At 39.8% G+C, this 13367-nt stretch overlaps 2 protein-coding genes and 2 pseudogenes across 4 annotated transcripts in view; 1 reads left to right on the top strand and 3 right to left on the bottom strand.

The window, feature by feature from the left end:
• LOC105298449 overlaps positions 1–206 on the bottom strand; it is a 3346-nt pseudogene extending 3140 nt beyond the window's left edge.
• Positions 1–3650, top strand: part of IFNE (interferon epsilon) — an 80971-nt gene extending 77321 nt beyond the window's left edge. For all 3 annotated transcript variants that reach the window (XR_002782617.1, XR_002782616.1, XR_002782615.1), the window contains one exon: positions 2955–3650. The gene's annotated coding sequence lies outside the window, so the exon portion shown is untranslated. The remainder of the gene's footprint in view (positions 1–2954) is intronic.
• Positions 3651–6529: 2879 nt separating this feature from the next.
• Positions 6530–7832, bottom strand: LOC105298437 (interferon alpha-1-like). The gene has a single exon (XM_011369708.2). The coding sequence runs from the start codon at positions 7749–7751 to the stop codon at positions 7074–7076; it is 678 nt and encodes a 225-aa protein (XP_011368010.2). The 5' UTR covers positions 7752–7832; the 3' UTR covers positions 6530–7073.
• A 4009-nt stretch (positions 7833–11841) lies between these two features.
• LOC111745373 lies at positions 11842–12388 on the bottom strand (annotated as a pseudogene).
• Positions 12389–13367: the final 979 nt, after the last annotated feature.

The following is a 13367-nucleotide window of genomic DNA, read 5'->3' as shown; positions in this document are numbered from 1 at the left end:
GGAAACAGAAGTTTGCAGCTGGCACTGGAGTAACCCTCGTTCCTTCCAACACTCAGCAGTTGCTGTGGTATCAGAGTTACCGGCCCCAGGGACACCGCTATTGGCCACTCTGGGTGGGAGAACTCTGTGCTCAGGGAATCCACTTGGATCTCCTCCTCATCTGAATAGGAATGATCTGGAAAAACAGCTGACTCTGTGCTGCCCATTGGAATCGTTCCACCTCCTGAGGGCCTGCCTGTTGCATTCCACACAATAAAGGTCTCTGTACTCCTTCCAAGTCCTCAAGCCGCTGCTTACTTCCATCTCCTTCCCGTTTCTAGATGTGCACTGTTGCCTTTGAGCAAATGTGAGTCCTGCAGCATCCTCCTCATGGAATCAGACGTGGAACCGTCTCAAGAGGGATACAGATGAGCTCCCGAGTTTGTTCCCAAGTCAAGGGTGTAGATGCGTGGGAAGGGCTTCCGGTCTTCATTGTGTTTTATGTGGGACTGGACATCAGAGGGACCCCTACTGCAGGAGAATCAGCTGGTAGGAGGGCAGAAGCGTGGCCACACCCGTCTGCACACTCTCTAGTTGCTGACGCTGGAAAACCTTGGCAACTTCCAGCTGGTGCTGCGCTGTGATCCCTCACAGCTCATCCAGCGGCACTCTTCTCTGCCTCAGGGTGTAAGCTCGCCCTGCAGTGAGGGACCTGTGAGGGGTCTTCAGCCAGCTCAAGCTCAGTCCATTTCACCCCGCCCAGACATTCAGCCTTGCAACTCAGTCCTCCTACATCTTCGAATATTGAGTAACTCTGAGATATGAAAGAAGACATAGGTACAGAGGCTTTTAGAGAAAGGCAACAACATGGAATCAATGATAAACTTTTGTACCCAAGAGTATAAACGAAAAACAAAAAGGGAAGGTTACAGTAAAAAAAGCAAAGAAGACAGAAAAGAAAAAAGAGAAGAAAAGAAGAAAGGAAACAAGAAAGAGCACCAAATAGTGGCAGCAGTTATAATATTTGAAAGTTGGTAGGAAATAATAACAAAGACAGAGCCAGGTGAATCAAAGAAAAAATTCTTCTATTCCTACTCCTACATGGTCCCCTACAAGTGGTGGAGGAACAAAGAAAGGCAAGTCACAGAATCGTTAAACATGCAAATGAGAGCCCTTTACTCCATCAATTGGACAGAAGCTATGTAAAGGTAGAGTCTGTAACCTCAAGTAGAAATTTGAGAATGAGATCCCTGCAAACTGAGCAATTGGCACACACTTCCTGATGAACTTCTTCAGTTACAGTTTAGATGCCCTTAATTCCTCTCGATTCTACCCAAACAGATACTTTGCAGGCCTCTCATTTGGCAACAGTTGTATCCTCTGAAATTCCTTAAGCTATGCTTTTCTTATTACTGAGTCAAGGTGCAAGGGATGCCAGTGGTATCATTACACAAAGTGAAAATGAGAATTTTCTCCTGATTATGAAGTCAAGGGACATAATCTGGAAGTGGGAATAAATTTGAAAAATTGCCAATTTACTATTAAGAACATGTTCATGCACCTTCAAATAGGACATATTTCCTGATTTACCTTGCTCCTCCTCATTTATCCAGAAAGATGGGCTTTAAGGCTCCAAGTGGCTTACAAGGACAGTAAAGGGACACATGATTCAGGAGGCCCTGGACAGCTGAGCAGCCTGGAGGCAAGAAACACACACATTCTGACTCTCCCCACATAGCTGCAGTTTTCCCATAGAGGGCATGCCCTACCTGAAACTGGGGGGATTTTCCCTCCCGAAGATACAAAAACTAAGGCTGTAACTTTTCCAACTATCTTTCAGAAATCAGTTCTTTCCAGGACAGAGTTTCTTTGCAGCTCTGAAGAAGTTTTGCCCAGGACAGGAAGAAGTCTGCTCTCCGCAGACTTGGTTGATGTGTTTGTCCCCCTTGGCCAATAGGTGGCGCGCTTCCTCTGTAAATGTTCAATAGTCCCCACAGTAAAGGATCCCACTTTTAGTTCCTTTAGCTACTATTACATCATTGTAACAAGGAAATGTCTCATTTCTAAAATTACTCATCAGAAGGGGAAAAATTGTTTCTAAAGTAGGAGTTTCTGACAACCTGGAACTTTCACTCAACTTTTGCTTTTAACTTGCGGCTTTGTGCTCTTAAAGGGAAAGTGGTGGCCAGAAATCACAGAAGAGCAGCAGAGGGCTGTGTGAATGGGTGGTGTAGGCGAAGGCATGAGTGAGGAGAGCACGCTGGGAATTTCTACCTTGGAGAGGAAGGAAATGATGTCATATGGGAATAGTAGACTGTGATTCAGAAAAGCAGGAAAGGAGGGCCGAAGTGCGCCAGGAAGTATTAAAACGTGCGATATATGTTTCACTTCAGTCTAGAAGACCAACTTCTCTTCTAGATATTTAAGCAAACCGCCATTTCCTAACTGAATATACAAATCCGACTTGTTTTCCATGTGAGTAGTGACCATAGTCATTCAGGCTGCACAACACTCCCCAGACTTTCATTTTGTAGACTGTCATGTTTTTGCAGGTCATTATTGAGAGGTGGAAGAGTTCGCCGTTACATATATATCGATATTAAAAAAAAAAAAAAAAAACTGAAAAAAATTGCCAGATTTAAGCCCGACCTCTGTGGAACTCTTTTAAGTCTTTTAAGATGTTTTAGTTTGTTTAACACTCGCAGTAACTCTAGAAATATTAAACTTTAGAATGCTGGGACTCAGTGAAAGAGTTAAGTGAATTTCTCGGGATTACACATTTGCTGGAAAGATCAAGATTCAAACCATAATCCTATATTGCTTATTATAGGTAATCAAAAAGTTTTATTTTTTAGAATTCCATTGAATTTTAAAATAAGCTTTGATCCTCCAATTAAATTCCTTTGTCTTCTTTTTATTGGTGTATGCTATTATTTTGCTTTGTTTTGCTGATTTTCAGCTTTTGTTTACTTTAGATGTTGCTGACAAGAAATTCCTTGATCCACTTTCATCCTTCAACCTGAAGAAGGAATTAAACCAGACTAGTCTATTCATTGCCATTCAGTTATGTGTGCATCCCCAAGAGCCTGCGGTTTTCGTGAAAGGAATGCTCTCCACATTGTAGATGAAGTACACTTAATCAGAAAGAATGCGTATAGTGTTGGAGAACAGAGGAATTCTTGGCATATCTATCTCATCTAGAAAATGATGTGAGATTATAGTAGCAATACTCAAAACAGTGTGATAAAGGGAGAAATAGAGTAAACAAATTATTAAAGTACGTGTTGTACAATCTGAAATTGTATTATCTGTCTTAACTAATCTAAGGTAATGGATATATCTGATATAAATATGGTGGAAAGAAGTTTTCAATTAATAGTTCCTGGATGATTAGCAAACTAAGAAGATATTGATGTAAAATATGAGGTGAAATGTAAGCAGGGTCCTACTAAGCCCAAGCTGGAGAGCAACAAATCCAAATGTTGACTGTGGTATGTAAGGAAAGGACGTGATACCTCTCCACATTTGGAGGCCTCCCTGAGCCCTCAGCAATTCACACACCTGCTGGTGAAATATCTCAATGAAAAGATTGTGCTGATTATAGAAATTTCTCTCAAGTTGTACCAAATGGATAAAGTTGAATAAATAAAATGTCGCTAGCTCTCAGGTAACAATGACACTATTAATTCACGTTCCTTAGCTTGTATCAGACTTCTCTCTTTTGCTACCTACGCAGAGGTTTTAGTATGGAGTGAAAGAGATGTCAAGATCATTATTCCACAAGACGATGAGAATACACTACTAGTTAATAATAGTTAGAGTCAGATATTAGGAATGAATCTGTGAAACTAAAATGGTACTATTGAGAGTTGTTTAATTAATGTTTGATGAGATTTTCCCGCTTACCATTGAGTTCCATTCCCAGATTTGCAACTCTAGCTGCCCCTAGAGTCCCATAGCACGTGGAACAGGTGATTCATAGGGAAGCTATGAATAGGATGGAGAGAAAGAACACTTTTCTCTATCCCTTTAACTGCCCGAACCCAAAGAGTCCATGCCCTGCCTGAAGGTGGACACTTGGAGACTCTTTGTCTTTGTAATAGACAAGGCGTTAGGAAACATTTTAATGACTGCAATTGAATTTACTGTTGCCAAGAAGTACCCTTGTTTGTAGCATGAAGGGACATCCCCAGACAGTGGCAAGATTTCTGCCTAGAGCAGCAGCCAGCACTCTAGTCTTGGTCATACCTTTGTCCCACCAGGGGGCTGTGTTCCCTGAGAGAAGTTGCCTTGGCTCACCCACAAGCTGGATCCTACTTTCAGTTTCCTTTTAGCTACAGCTACTATTACATCGTGCTCCAGGGACATTAAGGAAAGCCTCTCCTGCAGATGTTTCTGCAAAACCTAGAAATTTTATTTAACTTTAGCTTTCTACTCATGATGTTCTTCTTTTTCAAAAATCTTAAGCTGAAACCACAACAGAACAGAAAGCAGTTAGTCACATGAATGGGCAGAGAGATAAAGAGAGAGAGTGCATGACCCTGTGGGGCTTTCTGCCTTGGAGAGGAAGGAAACTACTGTGATGTGGAAATATATCCTGGCTTGCTGGGAGGGAAGGAAAGAAGGAGTGCGCCAGGGGCTAGAATCTCTTTAAATATCATTCTTCTGCCCTTTCCCTGTCTCGGATGTTAATATAAGCCACCATTTCTTCACTGAAAAAAATAATACACTTCTTTGAATGAGGAATGACAGTTTTTGAGTCTTTCCCTGAATTCCTGACAGAATTCTGATTTTTTAGGCTTCCTCCTTCGGAGGTCAGTTAATGAAAAATAGGACATAGGGTCTAAGAATGCTATAAAAAGAGACAAATCACATTCTCATATTTACGTGTTGGAAGAAATATAGGAAAATACCTATCATATTTAAAGTTCTTTCTCTATGGAAAACGTGATGCTAAATGCCTTAAAATGCATGTGGTCATTTAATAGTGAGGAAAACTATATAAATATTTGAACCCTTTTTATGATGAGGAAACTGAGGTTTAGAAAGATGAAATGGGTTGTTCAACATAACACATGTTCAAGCAGAATGAAATTTCAATGAAAAATACTATCTTGTGAGTTAGGGTAATTTTGTGAGTTTTCTATTCTGTATTTCTGCTATATATGTGAAATCTGCTTATACTCCTGAATTAAGTACAACTCTCTCTTGTGCTATGGATTTCCATTGTTCATTTTATATTTTCAGCTGATTTTGAACAATTTCTTAACCTTAAGTGTTGATGAAGACATTACATGATCCAGCTTCCCATTTCAATTTTGAAGGAAGTCTATCAGTATTTATAATAATTTGCTTATCTTAGCATAATAATTGATAATTTGCTTATCTTAGCATAATAATTGATAATTTGCTTATCTTAGCATTCACATGCAATTGGCAATTCATAAAATTGAGAAAAATTGCTAAAGTCATATTAAAAACTACTTATCAAATTAGCTATACAGAAAAGAAGATATGTTATAAAGCTGCTATAGTAAATCAGTGTCACAATGATGTTAGTTAAGTAACTTCATTAATAAAGCAAGTAATTGCAGGAATCATTGCGCTGTCCGTAGTAATTAGATATTTTGATGAAGGATTGAAATGCTTATCTATTCCTGCCTGACAAATTGACAAAAATTGAGTGACTTACTTATATACAAAGTAGTATTAGTAAGGCATGATAAATTATCATTGTAGGGAATTAAATAAGTCATGATTTAAAATAAATACAATCTTAAACACATCAGTATGATTTGCTAGTACATTGATTACACAAAATCACCCAGAAACTAATATACTGCCTAAAAAGGAAAATGGGTCACAAAAACCACACCCACATTCTTTCCTAGATCCCACACTATGTCCTTCTCCACTTCAGTGCCACTATCTTCTCTTATCTTATTTACAATTTCACTTTAATACAGTTTAATATAGTTTCTCCACCAAACCATTTAGGTCACAAATGCCTTCTATTTTCCTGATGTTGTTGAGAGTTTCAATCTTCATCTTCCGTGAGTCCACTGATGTTCTTCTAAGCACATTTATTTTCTTAAATGTACTCTTACCAGCTTTCCATCTTGCCTTTCTAATGTATGGGAGACCTACCTCTGTTTTCTTTGTAGCTCTTCTCTTAAAGGTTGTTGGGCCTGAGAATCAACTTTAAGTCTTCATCTCATTCTACACTGTCCCCCGCAACACACACACATACCACCTGCGTTTCTGGCTTTCTCTTACCACATACGGACCTCCAGCCATGGCATTCCTTGTAAATTGAAACATACATGTCCAACTGTCAATGGATATTTGCACTTACATGTCTCCCAGTCAACTCTAGAGGATATCTACTTTCATCTTCATTTCTGGCATATTCCTCACCCTCGCTGCTGGTGAGAGATGCATTTGTTTTTCTTTCTTCTCATCATAGCACTGAACATAACCGATAATATTTTAGTTATTGTTCTTAGGTATTTTCGCCAAAACTCAAACATACAAGATAGCACGAAATACATTCGTTATATTCTCCTTCGTATTCTGAGGACAACACACAACCTGGCGTAGAGAATGTCAATAGTTACTTATCACTTGCATATAATATAGTGAGTAAACACATTGTGACATCCGTTCTTTAAATTCAGTTGCAATATCAGACTTTGTATTTCTTTTTATAATAAACAAAAACAAGAATTTCACGATGGTAAATTTTTAATAAACAGAAAAATAACAAATTGACTTAATGAAAAGAACATATTCATGATGTCACCCGAGCGTAAAGATGCTCATACTATATGAACAAATCTAATAAATAAATAAATAAATAAATAAATAAATAAATAAATAAATAAATAAATATTTAAATAGAAAACTGGATACATTGGCATGACCATCTGTAGTGTTGAGCGTAATGTTGCTTAATATTCCTGAAAACTTTTAACAGATTGATTTAGTTCATGTCATGATTACAGCAGAAACAAAACAAGAGTGTCTCTGACATGGCAAAACATGAGGAAGTGTGACGTTTAGTCAGTGAGCACAATCTGCATGTTGAACCGGTGTCAATCCTTACTCCTTGATCTTTCCTGAAAGTGCGTTGATAAGGAGTAGGATCTCATGACCTCTGCTCTGACAATCTCCCAGGCACAAGGGCTGTGTTTCTTCTCCTGCAGATAGAGGGTGATTCTCTGGAAGTATTTCCTCACAGCCAGCGTGGAGTCCTCATCCAGCAGGGGAGTCTCCTCCGTCCCCACCTCCTGCGTCTGACAGGCTTCCAGGTGGTTCAGCTGCTGATAGAGTCCAGTGCAGAATCTGCCAAGCAGGGTCTCATCCCAAGCTGCGGACGAGACCTCTGTGCAGAAGAGGTGGAAGGTCTGCCGGGTCACCTCATGGACGACAGCGATGGCTTGAACCTCCTGGAAGGGGTTGCCATGAAATGCCCCCTGGGGGAATCCAAAGTCTTCTCTGTCCTTGAGGCAGGAGAAAGGAGAGATTCTCCTCATTTGTCCCAGGAGCATCAATGCCCTCCTGTTGACCAGGCTGTGGGTCTGAGTCAGGTCACAGCCCAAAGAGCAGATGGAGTGGCAGCTGAGCACCACCACGGCCACCAGGAAAGAACAGGGCAGGGCCATTAGGGATCTTGCAGGTGATGCCTGCCTGGCTGCGCTGGTGACTCTGCCAAACTTGGCCTCTAGACTGTGAAGACCTTCCTTTCTGCATGTGTCATATATAGGGAACATGTGAGTTTTCAATTTCTGAATGTTTCCCTCACTTTCTACTTCTGCTTTCACTTTTCTTTATGCACTTTCTAAATGGGTTTAGAGCACTGTTTCTCAACCATTTTATTTTTCATTATTGGTTCTTAACCACAGAGTTTTCGGATGCTTTCCTAACTGAACCCTCCAAGAAAAGTTAACACAGAAGTATGGCATATATATTTATGTACTGTATTTATATCTGTGCTTTATATATAAAAAAGATTGTGTCAAGTTTACTCTTCTATTCAGTGAAGAATTGAAGTGAATAAATTAAAAAATTACAAGTTAAATTTAAAAGCCACTGACATTTAGTATAATTAAAATGTTAATAAATATCAAATTCAATTTTAAATAAAATCGAGTTTGACTTTAAAACTGAGTTTGCAGAGTGACTTTTAATGTAACATATTTACTACATAGAGATGTATCCAGTTGCATGTTCAAATAAAAATGTATATTATCCTATGAAATAATGCCAATGTATAGATATGTTTTAAAATCATTCAAAATTGGTCAATATTATTGAACAATTAAATTATTTTCTTAACATTCATTTTAGGTAGGTACTTAATTTTTAATCTTGCTTCTTATCAGAGAGTAATTTTTAACTTCACTAGCCGCTAGATATTCATCTGGATATTGTCAACATTTTTTTCTGCTTAGACTTGACATAGTTAATGATGTGTTGACTAACTTCAGGAGAGCTAACTATTAAATATCAACTATCTGCACTAAATTCTCAAAACACACATCACAGTGAGGCAAAAACATAAACAACGTCCACGATGCAACTCTTGAGTAATCAAAGGCCAACTCTCACAAGAGGGCTTTGAGATCAAGCAGACGATGGATGGAAGGAAAGTCTTCCAAGGAGCCATCAAGTCACCACAGGTTTGAAGCAATAATCTGGCATATGTTTTGTGTATCTTCCCTGAGCTGAATGGCAATGCTTCTCATACGATACACAAGAAAACCAAAGAGAAAAATAAATACTAAGGAAGAAGATTCTGTTGGATAGGGCTGAGCTTTGGAGCACCACAAACCATTAAAATACCTAAGTCTTGTTCACACTCATGAGAACTACTATTCCATCCTTGGGAGCAATATTAGCCCCAAAGAGAACTCAAGATTCACACAATATCATCCAGTTGAATCTTTCTTTGTATTTTTGTATTGAATTTCAAATTTTCTAAAAGACTTCTGAGTTTCCAATCAAGTTTATTCTGCTCAAACAAAAGGAAACCATCTTTGGAAACAATCAAACTGCATAAATATTAATTATTAAATATGCAAAGACTTGAGTTTTCGCTTTGATCCCAAAGTCTTTTTATTTTGTATGAGAAGTTATGTTGCCTCAGCCCTCCAGATTCCAGGTTACAAGATCATCCTTGCTAAGTCAGCTCTTTAGTCACTGGACTTTGTCAGATTCTCTGTGTCATGCTTGGCACCAGGCCCAGGGTGATCACTCATGAAGTAATTTTCACTGAAGCAGGTCCTCAGATATTCACTTTCTATTAGAAGGGATTCAGGAAAGACCAAGCCATTTTGCTTCATCATGGCCATACTTGCTTGGATTTTAATAGACCATGGCTAATATTTCCACTCATATAGGTGTCAATAATGCCTAGTTTCCTTATTGCTAAAACCACTCAAATTCTACTTCTTTTCAGGTACATATTGGCTCTGGGCATTTAAGTTGCAGAAATAGCAGCATAATGTTCAGCCTTTGCCTAGCACTATATTCAACTGACACTTATGACATCATCTTTAATTTACCTCTACTTTGTCATAATAGAAAAGTAACCAGCTGGTGTCACATAAGAGTCACCTATCTAAACTTAAAATCTCTCGATTCACACAGCTCACAACAACCAGGCAACTGACCGCATTACATTGTGGTCCTTCTTTATAAGGGTAGCAGAAACCTAAGCTTCTTAGGAGACCCCTCACAAAGACTGATAAAGGATCATATGTATTCTGTTATTTCCATCCATCTCTGTGGACTACTGGACTCCATTTCTTGATTTTCAAAAATTTAGCATGTATAATTCGTATATTACTTTTGCTCAAAAAGCAAGAGTTTGGATTCTGAGTCCACAGTCTGAAGCTTTTGCCTACAAATTGCTAATTCTTCTTTATTGTCTACGCACGGCTATATTCTCTCTTTGAGATGCCAGACATGTGAATTTTTGTGACCTGCTGCGGTCTGAATGTGTACATGCTCACCTAATTTATATGTTGAAGTCTCAAGCCCAAGGGATGGTGTCATGTGATGCAGTCCTTGTGAATTAATGAAGGCAAGAGGGTGGAGCCTCCTGAATAGAATTAGTGGCCTCATCAAGAAGGCCTGAGGTAGATGCATCACCTTCCTTCCATTTGAAGATACAGGAGAAGTCAGTAGTATGCAAACAGGAAGCTGGTGCTCACCAGAACCCAACCTTGTTGACACCCTGATTTGAATTTCAGCCTCTAGGATGTCAGCAGGAAATGTCTGCTCCTTTCAAGCTACTCAGTCTATGCTATGTTGTTAATGGAGTTTGAATGGTCTAAGACATGACCTGACCTATTTTCTGCTTAGAGTACATCCCAGGAGTCTAGAAAATACCTAAGGAGAGAGAAATCCTTTTAACCAAATGTGTGTCCTAGGCAACTAGTCCAGTCCCTGTCATCTCAGGAGCCAATTAATATTCATTAAGAGAATCATGAAAGTAATAGTAGGAGAAAGAATAATACCAACATCTACTAGATAGTTAGGAATTGAGAGGACAGTAAATCAGAGATACCTTGTAAACTCATCCTAATCCTATAAAGGAAGTTATGAATGACATTAATACTGTGTGAGATAGTATTTAAAAACATGGTTTGGTTGCAGAGATATTTTCAAATTTCTATTTTCTTTATTTAGACTATCAGGTTGAGAATCATAGACCTGGTTGTAAATGGAAGACTCACTCTCCACTTTGAAATCAGTGATTCTCAAGTACTGCGAGGAACTACGTGATCAGGGTTTCCTTGACTCCCTCAAGGTGTTCGGAGACCTCAGTCCCACACATGTGGTCGTTTACCAATTTTTTAGCCTGTGTCTTTGGGAACTAACCCAAATACTTCTTTCAAAAGACCGATGATGCTGTGAACTCTAACTAATGACATTCATGTCATCTCCCGCAGGGTTTAATAACTGGAAAAAAACTTTCAATTCTCGGTTTTGGGGTTGAGGATAAAGTGTATGCAGCAAACACAGTGGGTTCTTTTTTTTTTTTTTTCAACTTAAAGAGTATTGGTACGAATACCATAAAAATAAAGAGTGGTCTTAGTGAAGTTGTCTTCTCTTCTATTAGTCACTAGATTAGAGTCTATTGCTCAACTTCTTTGCATTTCGGCAACCCATGAGAATAAATTCAGATAAACTAATGTGAGCATAACTGATATTGCCCTGTACAGTCCTGGCTTTTGAAAATAAACCATGTGATCTACCATAATGGTTCCCGTTGCAACTGAGTGGTATAGACTCAGGTACCACAGACAAATTGGGCAAAACATGTTGAATATGGCAACATTACAAAATAAAAGGGACCCGTGACCTTGAAACACTGCAGGACAGCCAACCTGAAGAATTGTCTGATCAGGAATGCTTGCATTGTGCTGTTACTCAAAGGAAGACAATTCCTATAATGATAAAAGTTTGGATAGTTTTCTGGATAGTTTTCTGTTCATCAGTTAGAACAGCCAGCATTAACTTAAATGACACATGTCTTTACAAAAAATACCATCTTTTTATAAAATAACTGGACTTTACACTTTAGAAAGGGCGAATATCCCCTCCCACCACTCCCACACACACAAAGAAAACCCTTAGACAGATTTAAAAATTATAATATTATTTGTACAAGAAAATAGATTATGTTCTACACTCTGAGCATAATTTTATAGATTCGTGATATACAATATAGTTTTTTAAATGACCCTATGATTTTAGATTCAGATATATCTCTGCTGGTGCAGAAATGTGAGTCGAGATTGTTTCTAGACTTCGCAATGTATGTAATTGAACAGAGTCATGAGTACAACTTTCTTCTGCATTTTGACTTTTATTTGAGGATTGTCACGTGAGAAAAAGGCGTGCTGTGATCTCGACTCTGACAACCTCCCAAGCACAGGTGCTGTACTTCTTTTGTTTCAGATAGTTATGGATTCCTTGGAAGTAATTCCAGACAAGAATGCCCAAATAGGGACAAACCAGATTTCCTTCGTTTGTCTGGTCCAGCTCTTCCAGGCTGTGATGAAGCCTAGAGAGTAGTTGATAGAGGAGGGTGCGGTTCCAAGCAGCATGGCTGTCCGCTGCGTTCAACAGGCTGAAGATCTGCTGGAGCACGAGATGGTGGAAACAGGTGCGTTGTGTCTTCTGGATTTCGGTGATACTTCCTCTTTCCCAAGGAAATTTGAAGTCAGTTCAGTCATTCAGGCAGAAGTGAGAGGGGATAACTTCTAGCTCTCTCAAAAGACTGACGATTTTCTTGTTTTCTAGGCTATGGATCCAAGGCACGTTCTCCACCAAGAGAGCAAATCAGGATGGAGCTGAGCATCGCTCCAGCCGCCAGCCACAAACTGCACTGGGCCATTGAGATTGCCGGTGATTCACTAGACGTCTGCCAGGGGAGCGCGAGCACAGCGAAAGAGCGCAAAGGTTCTACTGCTGTGCCCCTGGGAAGCGTGGTTCCCCAGCGGGCCACGAGAGGGCGAGCAAGCGGCGTTTTCTGACGCTTGGGTAGGAAACAAAGGCTTGGCGCAGCCTTTTTTGTCTGTCGGGCTGGTAGGGCCTGAGAAAGGCTTTCGCAGCGCCATGGGGCAGCTTGGTGCTGCTTTAATAGTCCGTGAGAAACCTTCGTTTCCCCGGCGCTGACTGCTGCGGACTGAGCGCTGCCTCGGCCACGCGGGGGGACATTTTCTTCCGTACGGAGCACAGAGCCTGGCATTTTCTGTACTTTCCCTTGAGTCTGCGTCTTTATTTTCGCGCATAAACTCCAGAGAGCCAATTTTTACAAAAACTCCGTTCACTGAGGGATGTGTGACCGGCAATCAGAGCGTGTTTAGCCGTTTTTACAGGTGCGGGATGGTTTCTGGGCGAGATGCCGCCGGAATCGGAGTCCAGGACGCCGTCGCAGGGGCTCCCGCGCGGCCCTCCCTGGGGCCCGAGGACGTGGACGCCGACGCCCCGCTGCGCTGTGGCACTGTGACTTTCGCGGTGAATTTTCAACGTTCCAGCGTTGCAAAGTGGTGGAGTGAGGTACTAGGAAACTGAAAAGCGGGAACGTTAAAAGAGCATCTAATTAGACTTTCCAAAATATTAAAAGATTTGAATGTTTAAATACCAAAGGTAACATTTAAAATTATTTTTGACATTAAAACGTTTAAAACAGCATCTTATTAAACTTCATAGAACTTTATTTCTTTCAACTGTGTTTTGTTTCTACCCAAACAAGAACTTAATTTTCCTTTCTTAGCTTTCATGGAAGCAACCTCGTTAATACTTTCCAGATTATTTCTTTCAGTTGTTTTCAGCTGAGAGAATTGCCATGTTTGACAATTTCTTGTGTCTCT

This window comes from Pteropus vampyrus, unplaced genomic scaffold, assembly GCF_000151845.1.
Source record: "Pteropus vampyrus isolate Shadow unplaced genomic scaffold, Pvam_2.0 Scaffold153, whole genome shotgun sequence".
In the NCBI taxonomy this organism is placed as follows: Eukaryota; Metazoa; Chordata; class Mammalia; order Chiroptera; family Pteropodidae; genus Pteropus; species Pteropus vampyrus.
Note: the sequence above shows the minus strand (reverse complement) of the source record. Positions and strands in the feature narration are given on the sequence as shown.

Bases quoted from the DNA above. Each gene is read 5' to 3' on its own strand.
- LOC105298437 (XM_011369708.2), bottom strand. From the start codon at position 7,751: ATGTTCCCTATATATGACACATGCAGAAAGGAAGGTCTTCACAGTCTA.